We start from the raw sequence: 27267 nt of genomic DNA, 5'->3' as shown, positions 1-27267 counted from the left end.
GTCTCAAAAACCTCCAAACCCCTGATCTATCTAGTAGACCAAATCATTAATCACACTTGAAACCAGTAGGGCAATCACTTTTCAGGGTAGACTCCAACAGAAAAAAAAACCACAATAGGACCTGTGTAACTTAAGGCCGATCACTTTTTTTCTTTGAAATATTTAGTATCAGAAGACCCAGGTTCAAAATCCCATTCTGACAGTGTTCCCCTGGCTACTACTTCAAGTCTCACTTTCAACTGTTTAAGAAGGATGTCTGGAGGGATTAAGTAAAGACCTGAAAGCACCCAGTCACATTCATAGGACACAACAAGTTTTCATAGAAGTCTGCTGCTCCTTCCACTCACTGGACACTGCTCATCACCACTGCTTCCCAAAAGAGAAGACAGTATTCAACTAACACTTTCAGATTATGAATGTTTTTATTTTTGCTAACAAAGTGTTTTAAACATATAAATTTGGGTGGCCAAATAAACCTTCACTCTTACAAAGCACATCTGTGTGGCCTGTAATTGTGCAGCTCAATGTCATAGTCACAGCCTCATAAAATTTACATTAATTAAAAATAAATAAAAGTAAAAACTTAGTTTCTCAGTCACACCAGCACATTTCAAGTGCTCAATGTGCCTAGGCAGCCAGATAAATTTTCATCATGGAAGAAAGTTCTACTGGACAGGTTACTCTCAAAAAGGAAAAGCTGCATCATTAACACTGACAGAAAAACATCTTGTTATTGTTAAATATAATTCAAACATCACAGGCTAAGGTTCCTGAAATCATGTATTTCACTGCAGTCCAAAATGAAAATGACTGTGGTTCTACACACACACACACACACACACACACACACACACACACACGCAAACCAATTCCATGTCAAATTATTTCCAAAACAGAGTGAAAGCACATTCACTAGAATTAGCCACACCCCTTTAAGCTAAGTAAATTGACCATTAGGAAAATTCTCAAAAACCTGATACATTTTAAGCTTGGAAGTTATTCCTACAGAAGACTGCAGCATAATTCCAGGCAGCATAGTTAAGCATATAACATATCCCAGTAATACTTGGCATTGCTTTCTCTTTGCAAGTCAAAATAAACAGAGCAAGAACCCCTGCCATTCAATGCACAACAAATTCCACGCCTGTATTTATGGATCAAAGGGAAAAGAATAGGGTGGGGAGATTAACTGCAGACCCAAAGAACCTGGGAATACAGTGGAATGAGTCAACTGGCATACAGATACTTAATGAGCCAAGAAATGAGAATAACAGGCAACACTAAATGTAGCTTAGGATTTTTTTCAGAACCTACAATTCTAGCAAAGTCTTGCTCAAATAAGCACTCATCTGTTCATTGCTATTAGCCTAAACATCCTAAAATAAGAAAAATTCCTTCATAACTTAAAATATTAACATTAATTTGATGTAGTTCCAGGCCTTGATGACAGATCCTTCCATTGGCCAAAGTAGTTACATGGTATAAAATAAAATCATTTATGTTCACCTTTTGAAGCCTTCACAGGCGAATTCTACACTGAAGTTCCTTAATTCTTATTTCCAACTTTTATCGTAAGTGTTTCAGAAAGTTTTCTGCTACTTAGCAAAGTGACGGGGATTCAGAGGCCAAAGACCTAAGATGCCAATTAAAATAATCATTCATAAAAAAAAAAATAATAATCATTCATTTTTTTTTTAAAGGGAAGGGATAAAAATGAGGAGTCAGGAGTTATCCTGGAAGAGGTTGGTGACCAGGGCTCTGCACAATTAATCATTATCAGCTGGAGTATACAGTCACCATAGCAAGCTTAAGCATGGCATATATATTACTCCAAAAAATAAATGAATTCTTCAAGTCTATTTGCAAACCTATTTTATACCCTTCAAATTATTTGAGAAGGAAATGGCTTCAAGTATTTGCAAAAACTCTGAGCCACTTAGAAATCAGACCCATATTAAATCTGTCTTCAATTAGTGACAAGGTTGGAGTCCAATCTTTGGGATTATTTAACAATCCTGTCTCCTTTAATAGAAATGAAAACTATTGTTCAAACCACCACTAGTCAAGAAATAAGATTTACCAGTGGGCTATACCTCTGCTTTGTAAACAGCAACTGTAACCGCTTTTCTTGTGTATGATTTTACAAACTTTTGTCTGTAGAAAGATTATACTCCAGAAGCACTTTGATGTGAGGACAAGGGTGTGTTTTCCCCTTACCCTCAAGAACACTATTTTCCTAACCCTCCACACTTACTACCCACTTGAACAGAACTGTAACCACAGCAATTAAAGTTTGTCTTGGGCATTAACAAAAACCTATGTCCATTCTGTCATTTAACGTTTTAACGTTCTGTAAAAGTGTTCTATTACATCAGATGAGTTATCTGAAAACCAAAGATGACTGAAGAAAGTGCATTACTTGACTCATTTTTTGAGTAAAGATTTATTATTCATTATATTTCAGGACTTAAAAGGAAAGTTCTTGCTGATGCAAGCAAAGGTAATACCTGTAAAAAATATGAAATTATGTTACTGATAGCCCCAATTAAACCTTTTTATTAAGAAGAATCCTTTATGAATAACAATGACAGAAAGTAAATAAAAACAGCCCTCAATGGTAAATTGTCCAAGAGGTCACTAATATGTCATGTGAAACCACTGGCATCTTTTATCATTACAAAATTAGCCCTTCAAATGACTGAGCTGAGGCACGCTTCTTTAAAGAAGGTAACTGGGAAGAAAGCGTATTTTATGAACAAACTATTTCAGCCAAAGTAAAACCAAGACAGGTGAACTAGGAAAATCAGAAGCTCATAAGACTTAATTCAGTCAAACCCTCCAACGATCACCTGCCTGGGCCCGCCACGGGCATGATGCCAGATAAGACAGTCTGTTGCCTACAGGATAATGCACCATGGGGAAGAACTCTAGAACCTACTAAAGGAAGCCAATTGCAGACCAAATAACCTTGCATATCTCAGAACAGGTGTGCTCTATCCCCAGGGCTCGTTCAATTCCATGCAGTCTTGAGGGAGGTACTCAGCCCAAGTTAAGATAACCTCTGGATAACTCTTTTCTGGCTTCTAGAATCAAAGAGAGGATAAGTGCTGCACCATTCCCAGAGAAATCAAAAAAAAGGGGAAAAAAAACCACTCGAGTTCCCCCTAGGAACCCTGACCCCACGCACTCTAAGATTGCCACCGCCCTGAGGAATACGTTCCCCCATACATTCCTCCTTTGCCTTCAGTGACCTTCCCTGTTCCTCTTGCCTTGGGGAAGGCAAGAGACGAACCACTGCCGTCCCCCGCACCCTTAGGGGAAGGTGCCTTTCCCGTGGAGAACCGCAGCGGGAGGAAGAAAAAAAACTGCTCCTCCCCATCCCACCCGCCCCACAACTCCTGGGTGCAGACACGATGGGGGAAAGGGAAGAGAGTGCAATGGGAGGTGACAGCCCTGCACTGGCTTAAGGAATGAGAATTCTTGCTCCGGAAGAAACGCAGGAGAACCCCTCTACCCCCAACCTACCCAAATGAATGAACTGAACAGAAGCAGGGGGTGGAAGGGTTAGTATGCGCAGTTCCAGTCATCCAGGAAGCGAAGACAGAGGCCTTCAAACCCAGGCCTGGTCTCGCTCGCCCTTTGCACCCCGACTCTCGTCCTTTCTCTCCAAGCCCCACATCATTTAACCCTTTAAGATTTCCAAGATAGTGTCCCCATCCTCCATCTACCCCAGGCAACGATACCCCCACCCCCCACCTCTGAGCCTCTTTTTCGCTTGGGCTCAGACTCCAGCTTGCTCCCTCTTCCCTCCCTCTCGCCACAGCCCTCATCAGCCCGGGGCCAGCCGCACCTGGAGATGCTCCTGAAAACGAATTGGCAGAATCTGGGCCATGGCGCTGTCGGGGGGTACGGTCTCCTCCTGTCACTGGGGCTACGGGGCAGTGGCTGCCCGGGCTCTCCAAGGGAGAGGAGGAGAAGGGGGAGGGGGGAGGCTGGGCTCAGCAGGATAGTCTCCGGGGACGCAGGAAACTGGCAGGCAGACGAAAGAGCTCAGGTCGGGGGCGGAGGCTCCAGGGTCCGGGAGAGCCGCAATGGCGGAACCGGGCGCAGCGCAGACTCCGGAAACGGCTGAGCCCTGCGGAGGGATCCTGGCGACAGAACTCCGCCCAAGTCACCTCACCCCCTCCACCTTATGTACCCCTCCACGGAGCGCCGCGGTACAGCGGAGCGCAGGAATTCGGGTCGCAGTGCGCTGAGGGCCTCGCGTGCTGCGGCGACACGACGGTAAATAGAGGAATCGAAGGGACTACTTTTTTGCCTCATCACTTTCCCCAGCCGCCTGCTTTTCCCTCCCCCCACCTTTTTTTTTTTTTTTGCATTTTGCCACATCATGCGACTAGGGGCGACCAACGTCATTTCCGTGGGCGCTCTAGGTCCCGCCCACGTACATCCGGGTGCACGTGATGCTGGTCGGAAAAGGTCGGTTGATTGCTGCCAGAATGCAGAGCGCGTTCTAGGGAAAGGCACCGTCCCCTGGGAATGAGCTGACTGGTGGGCCGCCTTGAGGAATGGCGGTGCTGCTCCCCTTCCCCTGTGGGCCCTGCCTATCTAAACCGAGTCCCTAAGGAGGAGGACGTGGCGTGGGCAGATGGGCCCAGCCTCCCGCCCTCTCCGTGACTCAGGGAAACGGCCTCCCTGCAGGGTGCTCTTGGCAGCCGGCTGCAGCGCTCCTCCCCCGCCTAGTTTCAAGTGGTGGGTGGTGTGTTACATCCAGGGAGAGGGAATGAAATGGCGTTTAAAATCCTCTGCCCTTTCGCGCGTCCCTCTGACGGTTGGAGAAGCTGACGCTTGGATTCTGACTAGTAGTCTCTTCGGATAATGGACATTTGGCTCAGGACAGTGAAGGCCATTTGTGAGGTATCTCACGCTGGCCTTGTGGTAGCCTTTCTTAACTTTTCTGCGGACATTTTGGCGGACTGTATATGGGTCTAGCTTAGTAATTTATCTGGTGTTGAAGAATTTGAGTAGCATAAATACGCTAAAGAATAGGAACAAAATTGTAGCAGGAGTATTTTTTTTAGACATATCAAGTAATTAAGGAGCCTCAAAGATTTAGATAATTAGGTTAAAGATGGTTTGTGAAACCTTAAGGTGTTTCCTCGGTGTGGCTAATGCATACTCTTGGGGAAAGGGATTAACTATTAGTGGTGTATTTCGGTGGGACCACCTCAGCATTAAATTAGTATTTGGAAATGCAAGCTCTTCAAAGCTGAAGCATCGTGTCTTCTAACAGCATTAAGGTATCCACGGTATTGTCGATTGATAACCTTGCCACCACTTTATTGCTAATGTATAATCTGTAATAATATTTCATAATAGCACAAATTACAATAAAGGACAAAAAAATTTCATTCTGTGCCTTTCATCTTATGAGGTGTGATTGATCTTCCAGAAAGATCTTCAGGAAAAATTCAAGTACCCAATAATTATTTTTAGTGCCCTTTTCAGTTAAACATAAAACTCTTAGGAATACAGTAATTTTGTGTTAAGCAGTTTTGCTTAGAGAAGTTTGCTTAGCAAACATTAAAATTGCTTTTAATGTTTTTTCCTGAAGTATATCTCACATACTGAGGATAAGGGAAGAATCTTTGGCAGTTAAGAGAGCAGAGACTGTTGTGCAAAGGAAAGCCTTGCCACCATGTCCTCAGAGTGAAAGCGTATGCTTGGCAAAATTTCATTATGTTTTGTTAAGCCACAAACTTGAAGGTGTTCTGTATTCTAGAGCATTTGAAACGACCTTTCTATTACCAGTTTAATAGTAACTGCTTTGAATCTTTTTTGGAAGTAGACAAATTCTAAGTTAAAAATCTAAAGGAGTTATTGTTTTCTTACAGTAAAAGCAGTAAAGTTACATTTCCAGTCTCAGAATCTGGGATACAAGAACTGTATCATGGACAGACCAGCAAAATTTTCTTTTAATTTATTAATAACTGTCGTATTTTCATACAAACCTGTAATTTTAAATACACTTAGAATCCCCAAAGCAATGGATTTTAATTTGGGTATCTGGTGTGGAATATCTAACCAAAAGTGCTGAGATTCTGTTAGTGACTGCTGTGTCATCACACACAGAAATCTAATAAATGCGTTATTTTCAGAAATCATTTGGAAAGAATTTAGATTTATCATACAACTCATTTTGAACACTGTATCCATCAAATCAAAAAACCCAAAATTTTTCAAGAGAAAAAATGATCCAGATGAGAAACAACCCCAAACCCGTGCCTTTTAAAGATCATTTTGGCTGAGGTAATGAGAGCATTTTATGGTAGTATACTGTTCTTGCTAATAGTGTAGGCACAGGCAAAAAGGTTGTCAATTTTTGGTTTAGAAGCCCCCAAAGGCTGAGTCACTGTTAACAGCTACCTGAGCAGTAACTGAATGGCTTTGTTTGCAGGCACTATCTTAACTAGAGGAGACGAAAGAAAGAAAAAAAAAGCATTTGTTTTCTGGTGTATTAGGTTATCAAAGTATGACAAAGTCTTTTAATAAGACAACTGGTATAAGTATATTATCATCCCAGCTTTTGGTTTTAGAAAATGTTTTAGTAAGGTATCCATGTTAATAAGTGGTCAAGTTCTTTGAATTTGAAGATATTTTTAGCAGATTATTCAATAGTAGGTCCTTGCTCTGAGTCACAGCAAGTGTCATTAGCAAAAACTGCATTGCTCGTCTGTTATTTTGAGGAGTGCCAATTTCTCAGAAGCTGTACAAGAAACCTTTATTGTGTCCCTAATTTTATATTTTTTTTGCCAGGAACTATTTTATATATATAAAACCTCCAACAGGAATGACACATCAGAATAACTTTTCATTGTAGGATTCCTGTATAGTTTTTCATCTTCAAGCAACCCCAGATTTAAGGCCCCCCGCCTTTTAACTTGACCTTTTGAAAACAGCATGAGTTGGCTGCACTGCAAAAGCCACAGCGTAAAAATATTTCTCAAACATTAAGAGATTAATTGTAAAGCAGAACTTTAAAACCTAAACCATTGTGCCAAATATTTAAAATTCAGATTTTAATGAAACCAAGAGGGATATACTTAAGCATCACCTAAGTAAGCTAAGTGGTTTTGCCATTTAAACAGCAGCTTTGAAACATCTCAGCCCCCTACAGCCACTGATACGAATCCCAGCAGGATAAGATGAAGAGCATATCAAAGGCCAGTAAGTGGCTCAGGTATCAGTCAACATACAGTACCCACTTTTTTGGCCTGGTACAAGGGCACTGATTATATAGGCAAAGCTCTCCCAAAAAGAACATTTACAAAGCAAGAAAAAAATTTTTCATGGCCTTATTTTGGTATGAAGTGGACCTGAATTTATACTCAGTTAACACTCACTGCTCAGGCTTGTCCTAAACCTAATTTTATATAGACAAGTTTATAATGTATCATGGATACGAGGAAGATCTATAGTGAATCTTTATTCTGTGTCAGGATCAAACATGTTCCAAGTGAATAGTACAGACCAGCCCTGTGGGAATATAATCTGGAATCTAGCATATAATACAGGCTCCTCCCATGTTTTCTGAAGGTTAAATCATATCCCATCAGAGGAATGAAGTAGCTCATAACATTACCTTAAAAAGTCATCTCGAGGAAGTTGGTTCAAATATAGTGATACACAGAGCATTGGGGACAGAAAAACCCAGGAGAGTTAGAGCACTACTGATCAACAGTCACATGCTACGTCACAACATTCCTTTCACATCCAAACACAAAAGTTAAAGAAGCTTGAGAGGATCTACAGAATGAAGCGGCCATGAAGGCCAAGGTGTGGGAATGATTGTTATGAGCTTTTCTTACCCCTTTCTAAATACGTAGAACTGTCTCATTTCACCTCCTGGAGTTACTGTCTCTAAAGAAAGGCATGACCCACAAAGATGCTCTTCAAACAGTCTTAAAATTCTGTCACACTCCGGGGATAGTTCTACCAGTAGCAATGCACCTGTGCAGCCTTGTTATGGTAGTAAACTCCTCAGAACAGAGTATTGAGGACTGAGATTTGATAAAGTTTTAGTTAATTCAGTAATGACAAAGTCAAGAAAGTATAATTTACTTGGTCAACAAATACTTCAGAATAAACAATGAAAAGTTAATGTTAAAATCTTTTGACAAGGCTTTTAAAAATATATTTTTATATGGGGAAAGCAATTCTGAATCTTAAAGGCCTCAGGTTCATCACTATGGAGCCTGATATGAATATGTACCAAATTTAGGACACACTAGAAATTTACTGCTTTTTAAATGTCTTACCTCAATGTGTCATGACTGATAAAAAAAGAAAAAAAAAAAAACAAACCCAAAACCTATTTATTTCCTTTTCCTTGTTGCTTATATTACAAATAACTGTGAGTTAATGTTGTACAGTATACAACCATATAATTACTATTCATTCCGTAACACTCCAGTAATGAAAAATATGTAGCATTCATATAAGCCTACCTCAAATTAACTGATTTTAATTTTATTTTTCTTTTCTAAGCCAACCCTGTTAGCACCAAGAGGCATGAAAAAGCCTCTTGAGTTTAGGCCACTCTATATGTAAAGCCGACCAAATATAAATCTTTCCACAGGGTGAAAATAACCTGACTGTCCTTTACTGTCTCCATATTTTGGGACCATCGTGCTAAGCCATCAGATTAGATGTGGAGATGAGATTGTGCTCATTACTGCAGAGGCCTTAAAAATTCCATTTCTTGAAAAGGAACCGGAAGTAGTGGCAACTAGCACACCATGGCAGTCTGAAAGTGCTGCACGCTATGAAAGAAAACCTCCAGTCCAGGCTGACTCAAATTTTTCTAGCTGCAAGAATGATTGGCACTTACATTATCCTGCATATGACCTATTTAGTGTTAACCCAAGTTATAGAACTGGAAACCTCAAAATCCTTCAAAAAAGCCCTTCTCAAGGTGACGCTGTTCATCTTTCAATTGTTTACCTGATTCCTCTCCTGATCCACACAGTGTCTCCATTTTTATTCTAATCCAAGTCTTACTCTTCCTTAAAAACTCACATTAAAACCCTTTCACCCTACTTCTTAAGCTAGTACAGCATTTATTGACTATAGCTACCTATTTAATTCGAAGCCTAGGCTAATTTATGTCGTTAATAATCACATCTGTGGGGGTGGGGTGTATAGGTCAGTGGTAGAGTGTGTGGTTGGAGTGCACAAAGTCCTGGGTTCAATCCCCAGTGCGCCCATTAAAGGGGAAAAAAATAATCACACCTGCAGTTAGCACAACAATCATTTATAAATACCTGTCATATACAGAAAGCACCAACCTGGGTGCTAGGCTGTTTGTGGGGTTATCCCATTTTATTTCCTATGATTTAACTGAGCACCAAGTAATAGTAGGTTAAGAAACATTATGTAAGATTTTACCTGGACAAGTAATATGATTCTGTCCCTTGAAAAATCTCAACAGCTTCATAAGAGTTTTGTATTACTCACATTTTCAGGTTAAAGGAACAGCTAAGAAGTAATACAGATTGCTTCGAAAATCTTTGGGAGAATAAAGATTACAAATTAAATTTTTTGATTTCTGACATGTTCAATCCTGTCACTTCTACTATAAAGAAAAAGTAAAAACCAAAAATATCTCAGTACTTCATGAAATTAAGGTCTTTTCTTTCAAACGAAGTAATGTGAATTAGAATGGATATGTGAAAAGTAGCTTTTCTGGAATAAAGTGCAAATGGTAAAGAATATTTCCTGACATGGGAAAATTGTAAGAAACTCAAATTTCAATGTCCATAAAGTTGTATTGGAAAACAGCCAATCCATTTGTTTATGTATCATCTATGGCTGCTTTTATACTACAACAAACAACAGCATAGTAGTTGCAATAGAGACTGGCCTGAAAGCCTAAAATATTTACCATCTGGCCTTATCAAATTCAAATCAGTTAATTTCATTTCTTATAGACAATTTGGACTAAGAAAAAAGAGCTGAATAAATAAACATAATAATGACACCTTTTGGGTCTATAATAACAAGAATATTTTTGAGGGGCCACAAGGCTCCAATAAGATAGTACTTTACTACATTGCTGTTAGGAATACAAACTGGTTCATCTGTCTTGCAGAGCAGTTTGTAAGTAGGCAACAGGAGTCTCAAAGATCACTTTCACTGCTGTAAAGAATTCAACCATAAGAACATATCACAATTTATTCAAACATTTCCCTATTGATAGTTATTTACGTATTTTTCCAGTTTTTTGCTTGTAGAAGCAAGTAATAACAGTTTTATGAGTGCTGTATTTAACATAAATCATCAACTGATGCTAAATCTATGGGAGTCACGCTTTATGAGGAACAGAACATATTGCATAGTCTCAAGGAGTTCCTAGGACATAAACTTTAAAGTTGGGCTTGCTAGGTAACAGGTTGTTCACGTCTTCAATTTTATTAGATATTGTCAAAATGTTCTCTAAAATATGAGCAACTTATCCTATACCAACACTTCTCAGGCATATTAACTTTGCCAATTTGATGGAAAAGAATGGCATCTCACTTATTTTCAACTGCATTTCCCAAATTACTAGTAAGATTCAGTATCTTATTTATTGACCATTTGTTTCCTTTTATGAAATGACTGACGGTGTCCTTTGTCCATTTTTCTGTAATGTTCATCTTCATTACTTTTTGTTTTATTTAGTAATTTGAAGGTGAATCTTCATTTCTTTTAAGAACAAACATCTCCATAACCACTGCCTTTCCTCCAAGACTCCTTCCACATCCTTAACGAGATGCAGTATTCCTTTCATACTTCATCTCACAGCCCACTCAATGGAAATCGATTCTTACCAACACCAATGTCACACTTACCTTAAAGATGTAATGATGTAATTCCCCTCCAATAAATTCATATAAAGTAAAAAGTCCAAGTCCATAGTTTGGCTTTCAAGGCCTTCCATAATCTATCATCAACCTACATTTTCAACCTATTACTCGCCTATATATACTTTATGCACCAAATAAACTAGATCGTTTGCCACTCCTCTCAAATACACCCTGTGCTTTCCAGTTCTGTCTTGACTTATGCTGTTCCTAATACCCAAGTGTTAATTGGAAATTCTTCTTCAAGGGAAGCTCACAGTATAATGCCAACAAATCTATACAGGTGACCCTTGAACAATGAGGTGGTTGAGAGTCCACCCCCACCCTAGCAGTCCAGAACCCTCGTATATCTTTACAGTTAGCCCTCCATATCAATGGTTCTGTATCCTTGGATTCAATCAACCGAGAATCATGTAGTACTATACTACGTATCTACTGGAAAAAATCTGGTATAAGTGGACCTGTGCAGTTCAAACCCATGTTGTTCAAGGGTCAACTGTATAGGAAAGAATTAGGGAAAAAAAAATCACCATTTTGCAACCATGAGAATAAAACTGATTCAGGTAAGAATCATCAGTTGATGATAAATCCAGAGGGTAATAATTTATGAGGAACAGGCTAGTTCATATAATCGCAAAGTATCCTTCCCCCAAATTACTTATTAATTATGAGTAACTAGATTGAAAAAAATCAAATATCCCAACTAAGTAATCAAAATTAATAATAGCAGTAAGGGGCAAATACGATGTACCTCCAGATTTGATGCCTTGGGACCAGATACTGTATCATTTATGCAAAATTCCAGTCAAAAATGCAGAGCCATAAGGAAACATTAGAGAAATACAAATTGAGGGCATTCTATAAAATGACCAACCTATATTATTTAAAAATGTCAAAAATGTTAAATGTGAAAGACAACAAATAAGTGCTGGCAAGAATGTAGAGAAAAGGGAACCGTCATACACTGTTGGTGGGAATGTAAATTGGCACAGCCACTATGGAAAACAGTATAGAAGTTCCTCAAAATATTACAAATAGAACTACTACACAATCCAGCAATTCCACTTCTGGGTATTTTTCCAAAGAAAATAAAGACACTAATTCAAAGATATATGCACTCCTATGTTCATTGCAGCATTATTTACAATAGTCAAGATATGGAAGCAACCTAAGTGTCCATTGATGGATGAATGAATAAAGAAGATGTGGTTTATATATTTACAATGGAATATTGCTCAGCTAGAAAAAAGAATGATTCCACCACTCACACATGGCATCTAAAAAACAAATGAACGAACATAACAAAACAGTCATAGATACAGAGAACAAGTAAGTGGTTGCCAGAGGGGAAGCAGGATCAGTGAAATAGGTGAGGGAGATCAAGAGGTACTAACTTAAGTTACAAAATAAATGAGTCATGGGTATGAAATATGGGAAGTATAGTCAATAATACTGTAATATCTGTATATGGTGACAGATGGTAACTAGATTTATTGTGATGATCATTGTGTAGAAATATCAAATCACTATGCTGTGCACTTGGAAATAACACAGTGTTATAGGTCAACTATACTTCAATTTTAAAAAATGTGAAATATGAAAGACAAGACAGAGGACCTTTTCCAGGTTAAAGGAGATTAAATACAATACATGATTCTTGACTGGATCCTCAACTGGAGAAAAATGCTATAAAGAACATTATTGGGACCTGGGAGTTCAAAATTTGTAGATACTGACAGGCATATGTAGAATAGATAAACAAGATTATACTGTATAGCACAGGGAAATATACACAAGATCTTGTGGTAGCTCACAGCAAAATAGAATGTGACAATGAATATATGCATGTTCATGTATAATTGAAAAATTGTGCTCTACACTGGAATTTGACACAACATTGTAAAATGACTATAACTCAATCAAAAAATGTTTTAAAAAAAAAGAACATTATAGGGACAGCTGATGAAATTATAAATACAGACCATAGATTTAGAATGTGTGCTCAATAAATATTTACTGAAATAAAAGAGCTTTCATTCTAAGAATCCACATATACCCCCATCATATCTAAGGAAATTACTGACACATAAACCTGAAAAGAGAAGCTGATAGGACTCATGTGCTGAAACAGTGTCTACAACACTGAAGATTTAAATGAACAAATTAACAATTCTGGGAATGTTCAGAGAAACCACCACCATTCACCTTACTTCAAGAACAAACACATGGATTTGAATCCTTATGTGATTTTTCAATAAAGTCTTCAAGTTTCTAATAATGAACAGAAAACTGTTTAGATGCCAAAGGAGATAACTGCAGAAGAGTGAGTTACCTATACAAATTTTAGAGTCTTAAATTTTACAAGAAAACATCTAAAAACACACATTATACTGCCTTTTGAATTTTAATGACACTAATAGCTTTATTTAACAAACACTGAGTGACTACTATGGGCAAAGCACTGTGCTAGGTGCCATGAAAGATACAAAGATGAAAAAGACAGAGTCCCTGCCCACAAGGAGCGTATAATCTAGTGGGGGAGACAGACAAATACACAAATAACTAGAATACAAGGCAGTAAACAACAAGAGTGGGCAAGTGCTGAGTGTGGCCTGAGTGTGATACTAACTAGCCTCAAGGTTCCAATTTGAAACACTGGTGATGTAGTGTTCGCTGCTTTGAAAATCCCATCTCAAGATCAGCATAATAGATGTTTAAATGGTCCTACCCTAGCAGCTGGAGGCAAGAGAGTAGGCCAGTGGAGGGGCTGTTTTAAACACTGTCATACCTACATACATGGTGCTGATACAAGTATGTAGGGACAGCTGAAAAAAGAACATATATATATATATCATCTGTCCTTTGGTTAATGGCTATAGCTACTGTTTTAAACAATATACTTTTATATAAAAAGGAATTTGTATAATCCCAGAAAAATCAACTTAAAGATTAGTATTAGTTCAACAAAGAATCTTGCCATAGGCAATTTTCTTATTTACTAACTGATTCTTTTCTCTAAATATCTATAAAGCTCTGTAGCAATTATATGGTTAGACATCTAAGTATTGCTGAGTAAAAACCTCTTATGTTCAGCCTTCTGAAGGAAATGGTCACATACCTGATAACCTGATATAATACTATTCTAATAGCAACAAGAAGGCCTTAAAGAGATTTAGGGAAAATAATTTTTAATGCTTCAATGCAAATGGAATACACGCTGATTAAATACAATTCAATGTTCTTTGAAAATATCTCAATGACAGCATTTGATACCAGTTAAGGCCAGCAAAATTGAAGTGAGGAAAACATCACATGTATTGTCTTTCACTGGTTTCATGTGTCATCGCCTATGACTATGGCCACCCAATCTTTCCTTTGAAAATTCCATTTATTGGTACTGATGAACTTTGATTTGCTTTTAACTCGTATGCTAATAACAGCTGCCGACCACTTCCTCTTGGTAGTGCTGTCTGACATAAATGGCAAAGTAGAAGCACATTTTCTGGCTGCTTTTCCTACTTCCTGAATTGGAGGGTTCACTGCTTAGCCCGTTTCCTTCAGTGTGTCACTGTGATCCTGGGACCTCTGCTGCTTTCTCTCAAGGAAACGGGCACGCGCATCTGATATGGATTTATCATCATTTCTTCTTTGCATTTTCTTTAGGACTTCTTTTGATACTCCATCTGAAAACATTACAAATTAATCCAGTAAAACTTTGAGTTTCAGTATTAGAAATATTAAGAGAAAGAGATGCCCTGATTTTTCAATGTTAAGTGGGAAAAAAAGGAAATTAAATTTTGCCCTTTCAAAAGAAAAGATATAGTCTATGGTTAAAAAATAAGAGCACAGTGGCCTTGAGGAGTCAGAAAAACTGACCCTAATTCAAGCATGCAGTGTAGTTACACACTGTAACAGAACACCTGGTAGATAACATTTCCAAAGACTCTTCTATAATCTTGGGCAAAACTCCCCACCATTCTATTTCTCAGTGCTGTTACATAAGGATAATATAATTTGCTCCATCAATTATATGTGAGCTGAGAATTAAGCTGTCCTAGTTCAGTACCACAACTGTTTCTACCTCCCAACTAAGAACCTAACATATCAAGGAAGAATCCCCTTGGGGGCTGGGGGTGGAGGGTGGAAGATGTTCTGAGGTTTTATAAACAACAACAAAAAAAAGTAAAGAAAGCACTACTGGGAAGTAATATTGTGTAATGATTAAGAGTAGAGGCCACAGAGTCAAATTCCTTGAATTCCAAATCCAGATTCACCAAATATTAGCTATGGAGTGTTCAGCAAATTATTGCACACTGCTAAGTGTTTCTAAGGAAAACATGATAAACTGAAAGGGAAGAAGGGAGTCTGAGACTCATGGCAACTCTTTACTTTTCTGAGGAGACAGAACCAGAATCTAAGCTCTGTAATAATATTTCTGTAGTTTTATGAGAATTAGGACATTTATGCTCCAGAACAAGCAATCCGCTCACCCTTTAGATGTTTCACATTTTCCTTATTTGTCCACCTCCTTCTTGCATCTTCTCTCACTTCACGTCGGGCCACACTGCTCAGATCATGTGCATTAAATTCATGCAACTTGGGTAACAAGTCCCTTACCCATTCATAACGAATTGGACACACAATTCTTGCGTAGACTTTGGTGGTAACTAATACCTCATGAAAAATGATCCATTCAAGTTTGGTTTCCTGTTCATGAAGCTACACAAAAGAATTCATTTAAGGATGATAACACAATAACCTGCCTTATTCCATATTAGGCCAACCAAATACTAACAGCACAAACTCTTCTGAATTAATTTCTATATTCTTTAATCAAACAGGAGGCATGGGCCAACCAATGCCTTTACAGCTATATGTAACATAGATATATGTAAACTTATCCTCAAAGCAAAAAGTAGAAGACATCTGTGTATTACTTATTCCTACATCTTTACACATTTCTTCCTTTTACTAAAAATAAGGTACTTACTGCTGAGGAAGGATGAATGTGAACTGGGCTTCCACGCCCATCCATTGTGCAAAACGTTCTCCCGACAGATCTAAGAACCGAAAAACCAAAGGATAAATACAAGAAGAGTAAAGCAATGAAATAAGTAGAGCGCTAACAATGAACAATTACAATGTGTTCTACTACAGAGAGCACTATGAGCAGAGATTTATATTCATTCAACTGCCACTATAACCTCTCTACCAATTCATTTTAAAACTAATGATACAACTTAGTCATTTCAGTTCAGTATAAATATTTCTGGTTAATTAACAATAATATTGTATTTATGCATTAGAATTTCCAAAATGCTTTTATAATAAAGCCTCAAAAGAACTATGAGCCAGGTACATTATTAAAGGGTCAAAACTGAGATTCAAATAAATTAATTAACTTTCTCAAGGCCACAGAGCTAATGTATGGTGAAAGTAAGTCCCAAATATAGGTTTTCTGACTTAAATACAGTATTATTTACATTATATCATGACTTATCTCTTTTTAAAGGTATAAACAATTTTCACTATTCTAAATTTCACTATTAGAACATTTTGTCTATAATTTTTCTAATTCATGTTCTTAACTTCATATTATCTTCTTCTATCCTTCCCTACATAAATATTATTCCAAAAACTTGTCAAAGTAACAGCCCTAGCTCAATTGTCACAATTGATTTCCTATAGAACTTTATATATATTCAATTCCTATTATAACCCAGATCAGACTGTTATAATTATTTGTATATGTATCTGTACAGTTTAGTACATATTTGTACAACACAATAAACTTTTTTCCTTGAACCATTTGAAAGTAAGTCACTACCCTTATGCCCCATCATCCCCAAATACCCAATTGTTCATTTCCTATAATCAAAGACATTATCCTACAAAACCATAATACAACCATCAAAACCAGGGAATTAACACTGATACATTACCAACATCTAATCCTCAGACCCCACTGAAGTTTTATCACATGTCCTAATAATAATCCTTTATAGCAAAAGGATCCAGTTCAGAATCATGTATTGCCTTTACTTTTCATGGCCCATTAGTCTCTTTCATTCTGGAATAAATACTCCCCCACTCTTTCTTCAACCTTCATGATCTTGACACCTTTAAAGATTATAGGCTAGTTATTTTGTAGTATGTCCTTCAATTTGATTTTGTCTGTTTTAGGATTAGATTCAGGTTACAGGTCTTTGGCAGGAACATCACAGAAGTGATGCTGTGTTTCCATTATATCCTATCAGGAGGAATATGCTTTCGATTTGTTTCATTACTGTTGATGTTCACTTTGATCGCTTGATTTAGGGAACATTGGTCAGGTTTCTTCACTGAGAAGTTACTTTTCCCTTTTGTAATTAACAAGAATTTTGTGGAAAAGGTGCTCGCTATGTTGTCATTCCAGTTGTCATTAAACGTTTAATTTATTGATTTATCATTTTATGATTATAGACCCATGATTCTCATTTTATTTAGTGGGTTATATAATCAATTACTATCATTATTTATTTCAATGCTCAAAATTTCTCATCTTTGATCAGCTGAGGCCTATTCAAGCTGGCTTCTGTGTACTTCTGACATGGTCTCAACCTTCAATAATCACTTCTTTGCTTGCTGGCAAAATAAGATGTTTCAGGCCCATTATGTACTTTCTAAGCCCTATTTCTCCAAAGAGCCCTGGGTCCTTTATGTGGCAGATGGTTGTTCCAAGTCAAGATCTGGGCACAAGTGTATTTATTGCTATTATAGCATCATTGCTCCCAGTCCAGCACACAGGGTACATAAGTATGTAAATATTTACACACATACAAATATATGTATTTTATATATACCCACACAGTAACATCTATTTTTATTACCATATCTATCTATCCACCCATCTAACAATATTAAAACCACCATAAAACCTGAAATCCCAATCAGCACCACAGGGCTCATTCTTGTTTTCTCCCTTTCAGTATTTCTAACTCCCTTCACCATTATCCTTAATACATTCAATTATGTGATCAATTCCTCTGTATCACAAATCTCCATCACCACCACTCTTACCCCTTTCCCTACAAAAATGCCTTCAGACTCTGACACTCAACACCAAACGACCCCCATGTGAGTACCTTCCCCAATCCTTGCCCCTCTGCAAGAAAGCCACTGTCACTCAGCTTAGATGCTAATATCTCATTCTGGTCAGCTGTCCTACAGACTCCCCTCCTACCCTACTTGAGCTTAATATCCCACTCTGAGTCACCGCAGCTCCCCGTGCACAAGTGGCAATTATGAAAAAGGTCATTGTGATTGATGCCATCATAATCACAGAACTTAAATCAAACTGTCAATCTTTAGTATTAAATAGTTCAATATTGTCATCAAATATAGCAGTATTCCTCTAGCCATCTCTCAAGCTCTTTTTGCTTACCTTCGAGCTACATTTTTGAAATAACCTGCACAAAGACATCTTCGTAATACTTCGTGTTTAGGGCCTTCGAAGGTCTCTCTTGGGAAATCACTTTGCTATCAAAAGAATATATGTATAGTGGTAAATCCCACAGAACAATCTGAAATAATCTTTTATTTTGAAAAATCCATATTTCTAAAGACTTCCATTTCTGGTGAATATGGAGTAAGAGGGACCATATTTACCTTTCTGCATGAGACAACCAAAAAAATGGACAAAACATGAAATAATGATTTCCAAAACACTATTATGTAAAGCAATAAAGGACAGCGATCCCTGGAAGTAAATGAAGTAAGCCCAACAACTGCCCCAGCTTACAGTCAACCTTGAGAGACATTCCCGACCAAGGCGCAGGAAAGGAAAAACCCAAGAGGAATCCTGGAGAGCTCCCTGAGTTAAAGAGACAGAGCTGAGAATCCAGGAAGACCAAGATAGCCAGAGCTCGCAGGCCAGAGTTCAGGAGAGAAAAGAACTGCACAGACAACTCCAAAGATCTGCAGAAGGGCCCCAAGTGTTCAGCTGAGGACTGATTAGCATATGAACGTGAGGAAATTACCCAAGGCCAGGAGAAGAACCTCCTAAAAGGATAAGGGAGAACAGAGCTGGGTGCTTAAACAGGGTTAGGAATGGCGGCTATTACTACAAGCCATTCTAGAACACCTTATAACACACATGGTTTTGGGTAGAGTACTCACAGGGTCTTGAGAAAATAATTCTCTAGGGAAAAACCAGTATAGCAATCACCTGTTTAAGCTTCCTGATTAGCTCTCTAAGTTGAGCTTCAACACGAAATGCAGAAAATAAGCACCTCCAATGAATCCAATGTTTTTGGCACCACGAAGCTGGAGCTCCACTGCAAAGCAAAAATACTGGTGTCTTGAAAATATCTTCTATAGGGGAAGGACAGTCTAACATTCTCATTTCTATAGCAAAACTAGAAACCCATAAGCAACTATCAGCTCTCTTATGAGACCTGCCCAATTAATTAAAAAGCACTTTAAGGAATTTGGAAAAAAAACAAATTGATGTAGGTGCCCCTGAGTGAATTAAAAAATATTTTGTAAATAGGTTTCTTTTTAGACAAACATGCTTTAACAAATATCCAATCACTTTCTCATTTAAGCTATTGAAACAGAACCAAAATTCTATAAGGTCATTTTCAGGAGAGGTTTAGGAGAGAAGAAAGAAGAGAATTAATGTTACATAATAAATGATTACTAAGTCATAGTCATCTGATATAGATAAATCTCACAAATGTTCACAAAAATACCTTGAGGTCAGTATCATCCCCACAGAACCTTACTGTCTAAAGTCACATAGTATATATTGGAGCTCTATTTCAAACTTGCACTTGCCAGTACATAGAACTATCTCACATACCTTGATTTGCACTGTTCAAAGATGACAGCTAAAGTTGCAAAGTCATTAAATCCTCCAGCTTTAGCTGCCAGTTCTCGATGTCTCTGTTCTGCTTCCTTCTGGTACTCTGGATCAACTAAAATGGCAATTGGTGAGGCAATTTAGTTCTACTTTACATCAAGTGCGTACATTCACTTCCTTTATTCAAGCTCATTAAAATCTGCCTCATCCTCTGGGGTGGAATAAGGGAGAAATATATTAACCCTTCTGCAGGGTATCTAATTACTCCCACGACTCCTTTCTTCTTTTAACCATTCTTGGGAGATTTTATCAGAACAGCTACATTACTTCTGCTAATCAATTCACCTTTAAAATAGTGTTTGGAATTTATTTTTTAAATTCATTTTTACCATAAGAGCAACCCATGCTCACAGAAAATATATATATACATATAATATATATATATAATATATATATAATGTAAAAGCTCAAAGTTCCCCACTTTGACACATTATCTATAAAACAATCCTCTAGGCTAACAATTGTTAATTTTTTAGTGTGTGTTCTTCAAGATATTTTCTATAGATAATACAAGCATTGTGTACAGTGGTTTATTTTTACAGAAGTGGGATATACCTTCTGAAACTTCCTTTATTTATTTAACAACAGTTTAATGCCAGTACATACAGAATTACTCATTCTCAAAAAACCTACCTTGTATTTCTCAGGAGTATAAGAAACATAAACCTATTTAACCAGTCCCTATTTTATTCAATTTCTAATTATGGACAATTAGGACCATCATATATGCAGAACTGAACTACTACAAACTTTTCTTTTTTAACTTTATACTGAAGTATATCATTCACACAGAAAACGACACAGACCATAAGTGTACAGCTCAGTGAATGCTCACAAACATTACATACCAATGTACCCAACACCCAGAACAACAAGCAGATTATCAGCATCCCAGAGCTCTCCTTTTGCTATCCTTCCAATAACTACCTGTTTCCCTCCACAAGGACAACGATATCCTAACTTCTACCCCACAGAAAGGTATTATCTGTTTCTAACCCTTGTATAAATGCGCTTTGTGTCTGGTTTCTATTGCTTAACATCATGTTTTTGATATTTATCTGTTACTGACTTTGACCAGATCCCACTCAGGAATGATTTGTTCTCTGATTGCTCAAGTTCCCCACATACCACTTTACCCAGGCTAATCTTTCAGAGGGCACCCCTCCACCTTTCCCCCCAACAAACTTCCCAGGGCTTCTTTCCTCTCTGTATGACATCAAACCACAATTCCTATTCTGTCAGTCTACCAATCACAACTAGATTTAGCAGAGGCGCCATGTTGCCTGATGCCAGGGAGCAGCACTTACACAGACTACACTGTGAATCTGCAAAGCAGGAGTTCCTGGTATTAGGAGGAAAGCAATCTGATTAAGCAAAACACTCATGAAGATATAAAGTCCTCCATCCCAGGCTTTAAGTGGGTTCCACCTATGTGATTTGGTAACAACTGAAGGAAACAGCTGGAGACAAAAAAAAGAGTGAATATGATTTATCATAGGTCATACAAATGACAGTACCAAGCTGAAGATATAATGCTTGAACCAGTTAGGGATACTGATTTTTAAGTCAAAACATCTAATTTCATGCACCCATCACCACTGCCTAGAAGGTATTATGCCAAAATCAAATGTACTAGATTCAAGTATCAACGCTGCCTTGGCTGCCAACATTAGGAGCCAAGCCTACCTATCAGCCAGGGGCTCCTGGATCTTTGAATTGAATTCCCTACTATAAAAATGTGGAGTGTCAGCTACCTTGGGCTGTGTATGCCTGGGCTATGTAGCCTCAGAGAAGCTTCCCATTATGGTTCAGTTCTTCCCTTCTCAGCCTCCAGGCAACCCTAGAAATGTTCGATTTGGCTCTAATATCTGCTTTAGCAATTTACACAGATGGCTTACCATCTCTTATTGAAACGTCCGAATAACTACAATAAGTTTTAGTGGATTAAAATTCTAAACTCAGTTTATAGTTTGTGAAAATTAACTGCATGGTTAGTGTTGGATCTCTGTTGTTTAGAGTGGCTACCTGCTCACAATCTGAAAAATGCAGAAGGCACGTTGCTTTTCCGGCTGTCCTTCCCACACTGCTGTTACCTTCTCTCTGTCCCTCTCTCTCTCCCCCTTTATTCTTGAAGACAACATACGGAACATATTTGTGTTCCTTTTCCCTAACTATTCCCTCAAAATAATCTAATTAATTAAAATTAAAATTGGCAGAAGTCTCACAGTAAATTCAGGATTTGTATAGGAAAATCAAAAACCATATCACACACAGTTATGACAATCTCAGTAAGTTTATCCTCTGACTACACAATATTTTGACAATCCATCTTTAATTCCTTTCCCAGTAGACTTGTCATTTTCTTTAACTTATTATCTTTCCCCAGATGAAATTCTATTATTGGTTTTACCTCAATGCAAATAGGTAGATGCTACCGAGGCAAAAACTATAAATAAGAAGCTGAAGAAGCAGAACAAGGTGTATCAGCTGAACTTCTCCCTTCGGGAGGAGAACTCAGTGCTTTTCTATCTAACAATCAATCAGAATACAAAACTATCACACAGGAAGGGCTTTTGTAACAACAATCCTCAGAGCTGAAGCAGGGGAATAAAGCTTTACGTGTCATATACACATAAAGTACCCCTTACTTCTCAATATCACAGTTAAAACAATTAAAAACTTTAAAACACAATGTTAGATTAATATTGTTTCATTTTAAGGCTTAAAAATATTTAAGAGCCCTCACTTCATTGTTTGACTTCTAAAGCAGTATCTATACCAAACATTGTGTACAGTTAACTAGAGCAAAAAGATTACTAAAAATGGTGACAGTATCATCATTTCGATGTTTAAAATCTTTATTCAGTGTTAGATTTGAGAATACCAACTGGTCTTACCGATAAGTATGTAATAAACTAAATCAGGTGATCTACAATGACTAAGACCCAAGCCAGAAAGGACTGTTTAACCTACAAAGACCATATACGCACTTTAAAGCAGCTGGAAATCCGATACACATTTTTGGGTGTAACAAGACCTCAGTAAATCACATGCTCAAAAACTGAAGCTGCATTTTGCAGCAGCTGAACTTCTTGATGATCTAAGTTTAAAAAGGAAGTCTAGATCATATGTGCATATATAGCAAGAGCATCTCTCTCAGGATGAGTAAGAAACTGGCAGTGATCGCTGCCTCCAGGTATCAGACCTGGGGACGTGTTTAGGACAGGAAGACTTGCTTTTCACTTAGTTCCTTTTCTGTTTGAATTTTCAGCTACTGATGTATATTAGGAATGGTGGTATGAGGAGTTAGGTGAAACTGCACTCTCAGAGACATCTGTTAAACTAGTCAAAATTACCAAAGATAAATATTCAAAGCTTCTGGAGATTGAATCTATGGCTTTCAGTAAGAACAGCAGGAAGCACTGCATTCAAGTAGGAACCAGTTCCCAGCACCTCCCATTGCAAGCTTCTGCCCTATAGGGAGGGCCCAGCTGGGGCAGCCAGAGAAGACCAGACGTTCCCAATCAACCCTCAGCTCCTGCTCCACAGCACAGAGGTTCTTCCCAGGGGAGGGCAGGAACAAGTACTGTCAAAGATTGGCAATACTCTGCCCCTGCTGAGGTGCCCAACTTTTATCTAGATAGAACTATGGAGCAATTTGTGCCCCAGGGGACTTTCAAAAACAACAGAGCAATCAGATACCAATCAGTGGAGACTAACAGCTCGGTGTGATACAAACAGAGGCAGACCAGCCAAACTTCTCTTAATTACAATTCTCTTTATTTTGGGGGGGGGGGGTGGAATTAGTTTTATTTTTATTTATTTTAGTGGAGGTACTGGGGATTGAACCCAGGACCTTGTGCATGCTAAGCACGCACTGTACCATAGAACTAGACCCTCTCCCTTAAAATTATTTTTATTAAAGTAGTGTTGATTTATAGTATTAGTTTCAGGTGTACAACACAGTGATGCAGTATTTTTAGATTATACTCCACTTAGAGTTACTACAAACTAATGGCTATATTTCCCTGTGCTGTACAATATGTCCTTGTTGCTTATTTTATACAAAGTAGTTCCTCTTTTGACTTTAAAATCCCCTTAAATTTTATTATTTTAAAAAATATTTTTTATTGAAGTGTAGTCGATTAACAATGTTTCAGGAGTACAGCAAAGCATTTCATCTATACATATATAGGTATTTTTCCAAATGTTTCTTTTATAGCTCATTAGAAGAAACTGAGTATCATTCCCTGTGCTATACAGTAGGTCCTTGTTGTTTATCTGTTTTACATATAGTAATGTGTATCTTTTATTCTCAAACTCCTAAACTATTCCTCCCCACCTTTCCCCACAGTAACCAGTTTGTTTTCTATGCCCATGAGTCTATTTCTGTTTTATATATAATAGTTTCTATCTCTTAATCCCACACCCCTATCTTGTCCATCCCTTCTTCCTTCTCCCCACTGATAACCACCAGCTTATTCTCTGTATCTGTGAGTCTGTTTCTGTTTTGTTACATGAATTCATTTGTTTTATTTTTTTTAGACCACATATAAGTGATAGGATACAGTATTTGTCTTGCATCTGTGGTGCTAGGTGAGAGTGAGATGTCAAGGACTGAAAAATATTTTGTTGCCTAAAAGAAAGAAAAAAACCTCTTTGTAGGCATCTTAAATATGAAAAAAAAAAGTACAGTATTTGTCTTTCTCTGACTTATTTCTCTAGGTCCATACAAGCTGTTGCAAATGGCTGAATATTATCCTTTTTATGGCTGAATAATATTCTTTATCCATCATCTGTTGGTGACCACTTAGGTTGCTTCCGTATCTTGGCTATTGTAAATAATGTATGGCTATGGCTATGATCACTGGGGTGCATGTTATCTATTCAAAGTAGTGTTTTCAGTTTCTTCTGATATATACCCAGAAGTGGAATTGCTGGATCATAAGACAGATCTATTTTTAGTTTTCTGAGGCACCTCCATACTGTTTTCCATACTGGATGAATCAATTTACATTCCCAATAGTATACTTGGGTTCCCTTTTTCTCCACATCCTTGCCAATATTTGTGATCTGTAGACTTTTTGATGGTAGCCATTCTGACAGGTGTGAGGTGATATCTCACTGTGGTTTTGATTTGAATTTGTCTGCTGATTAGCGATACTGAGCATTTTTTCATGTACCTGTTGGCCATTTGTATATCTTCTTTGGAAAATGTCTATTCAGGTCTTCTGTCCATATTTTAATCAGTTTGGTTCTTTTTTGATATTAAGTTTCATGAGCTATTTATGTATTTTGGATATTACCCCCTTATCAGTCATATCATTTGCAAATATTTTCTCCCATTCAATAGGTTTTTTTGTCTTTTTGTTTTGTCAGCGGTTACTTTTCTGTGAAAAAGTTTTTAAGTTTAATTAGATCATACTTGTTTATTTTTGTTTCTTTTGCCTTAGGAGATAGATCTAAAAAAATATTGCTATGACTTATGTCACAGTGTTCCGCCTATGTTCTCTTCTAGTTTTATGGTTTCTGTTCTTAAGTTTAGGTCTTTAATCCATTTTTAGTCTATTTTTATAAATGGTGTGAGAAAATGTTCTAATTTCATTCTTTTATACATTCTTTTTCATACACTCTACATGTATGGAACCGTCTAGTTTTCCTAGCACTTATTAAAGAGACTGTCTTTTCTCCATTGTACAGTCTTGCCTTGTATGTTGTAGATCAACTGACATTAAGTGCATGGGTTTACTTCTCAGCTCTCCATTCTGTTCCATTGATCTATGTGTCTGTTTTTGTGCTAGTACCATGCTGCTTTGATTGCTATAGCTTTGTAGTATAGTCTGAAGTCAGGCAGTATGTTACTTTCAGTTTTGATCCTTTTTCTCAAGATTGCTTTGGCAATTTGGAGTCTTTTGTGGTTCCATATAAATTTTAGGATTATTTGTTCTAGTTCTGTGAAAAATGTAAGGGGCATTTTGATAGGGGTTGCATTAAATCTATAGATTGCTTTGGGTAGTATGGACATTTTAACATTATTAATTCTTCCAACCCAGGAACAAAAGATATCTTCCCACTTCTTTGTATTGTCCTCAATTTCCTTCACCAATGATTTATAGTCTTCAGAGTACAGGTCTTTCACCTCCTTCGTTAAGTTTATTCCTAGGTATTTTTATTCTTTTTAAAGCAATTTTAAACACATTATTTTCTTGCTTTCTCTTTCTGATAGATCACTATTACCATATAGAAAAGCAACAGATTTCTGAATGTTAATCTTGTAACCTGCAACTTTACTGAATTCACCTATTAGTTCTAACGATTTTTTTAGTGGAGACTTTAGGGGTTTTCTATGTAAGGTTATCATATCATCTGCAAATAGTAACAGTTTTACTTCATCCTTTCCAATTTGGATGCCTTTTATTTCTTGTCTGACTGCTTGCTGTGGCTTGGATTTCCAATACTATGTTAAACAGAAGTGGCTACAGTGGGCATCCTTGTCTCGTTCCTGATTTTACAGGGAAAGCTTTCAGCATTTTACCACTGAGTATGACATTAGCTATGGGTTTGTCATAAATGAGACCAGTCAAACATTTAGCAGAGAGATCTGAGAAATTTGCTAAAACCAAAGCTGTCCTGATGTTCTGGAAGGCTGCAGATGCCCAAGGTTGTACCTTCTGAGGAGCAAAAGCAAAGGGAATGTCTGAGCCTCTGGTCTTTGGCTGAACATAGGACAAACTCATAAACTCCTTGAACTGTGAAAATCGTCTCCAAATCACACAAAACAGACCCAAACAGTAAAGGGTGAAAACAACAGTGTCTTAAGGGGCTCGGGTACAACCCCTGACCCAACAGTGGCTGACCTCTGAAGTTGAAATGTACAATAAATAGAATGAAAACTTCAGTAAGTGGGGCTTGACAGCAGGTCTGGGCTGGTAGAAGAAAGAAGCAGCAAAATACAGATCAAGAGACATCATGCAATCCAAAGAACAGAGGGGAAAAACAATGAAGAAAAATAAGCAGTCTTAGAGAAATGCGGAACATCTTTAAGCACACCAACACATGCATGATGAAAGTGCCAGAAGAAGAGAGAGCATAGGGCAGAAAAAATTTTGAGGAAATAATGGCTAAAAATTTTCAAAATTTGATTAAAAAATTAATCTACACATTCAAGAGGCTTAATGAACTCCAAGTAGGATAAAAACAAAGCAATCCACAGATATATTATAGCCAAAACACTGAAAGCAGCAAGACAAAAATGACTTACTGTGTACAAGAGAACTTCAATAAAATTAACAATTGATTTCTCAACAGAAATGATGGCAGCCAGAAGACTGTGGGATGATATATTTATAATGCTGAAAGAAAACAACTGTCAACTAAGAATCCTATATCCAGCATAATGATCTTTCAAAATGAAGGCAAAATAAAGCCATTCCTGGATAATGAAACCTGAGAGAATTTGTT

At 37.6% G+C, this 27267-nt stretch overlaps 2 protein-coding genes across 3 annotated transcripts in view; both read right to left on the bottom strand.

Annotated features, from left to right (window-relative positions):
• CLTC (clathrin heavy chain) overlaps positions 1-4130 on the bottom strand; it is a 57993-nt gene extending 53863 nt beyond the window's left edge. Inside the window, exon 1 of one of the 2 annotated variants that reach the window (XM_006218000.4) lies at positions 3851-4130. In XM_006218000.4, the coding sequence (XP_006218062.1) occupies positions 3851-3892 (42 nt within the window). In that variant the 5' untranslated portion in view covers positions 3893-4130. The remainder of the gene's footprint in view (positions 1-3850) is intronic. The other variant, XM_015250955.3, reaches the window with a different exon arrangement.
• A 9169-nt stretch (positions 4131-13299) lies between these two features.
• DHX40 (DEAH-box helicase 40) overlaps positions 13300-27267 on the bottom strand; it is a 41348-nt gene continuing 27380 nt past the window's right edge. Inside the window, exons 13-18 of the mRNA XM_006218001.3 lie at positions 19747-19861; positions 19111-19219; positions 18328-18422; positions 15895-15964; positions 15395-15623; positions 13300-14587 (exon numbers count right to left, since the gene is read on the bottom strand). Coding sequence (XP_006218063.1) covers positions 14448-14587; positions 15395-15623; positions 15895-15964; positions 18328-18422; positions 19111-19219; positions 19747-19861 — 758 coding nt within the window. The 3' untranslated portion in view covers positions 13300-14447. The remainder of the gene's footprint in view (positions 14588-15394; positions 15624-15894; positions 15965-18327; positions 18423-19110; positions 19220-19746; positions 19862-27267) is intronic.

This window comes from Vicugna pacos, chromosome 16 (assembly GCF_048564905.1).
Source record: "Vicugna pacos chromosome 16, VicPac4, whole genome shotgun sequence".
NCBI lineage: Eukaryota > Metazoa > Chordata > Mammalia > Artiodactyla > Camelidae > Vicugna > Vicugna pacos.
Note: the sequence above shows the minus strand (reverse complement) of the source record. Positions and strands in the feature narration are given on the sequence as shown.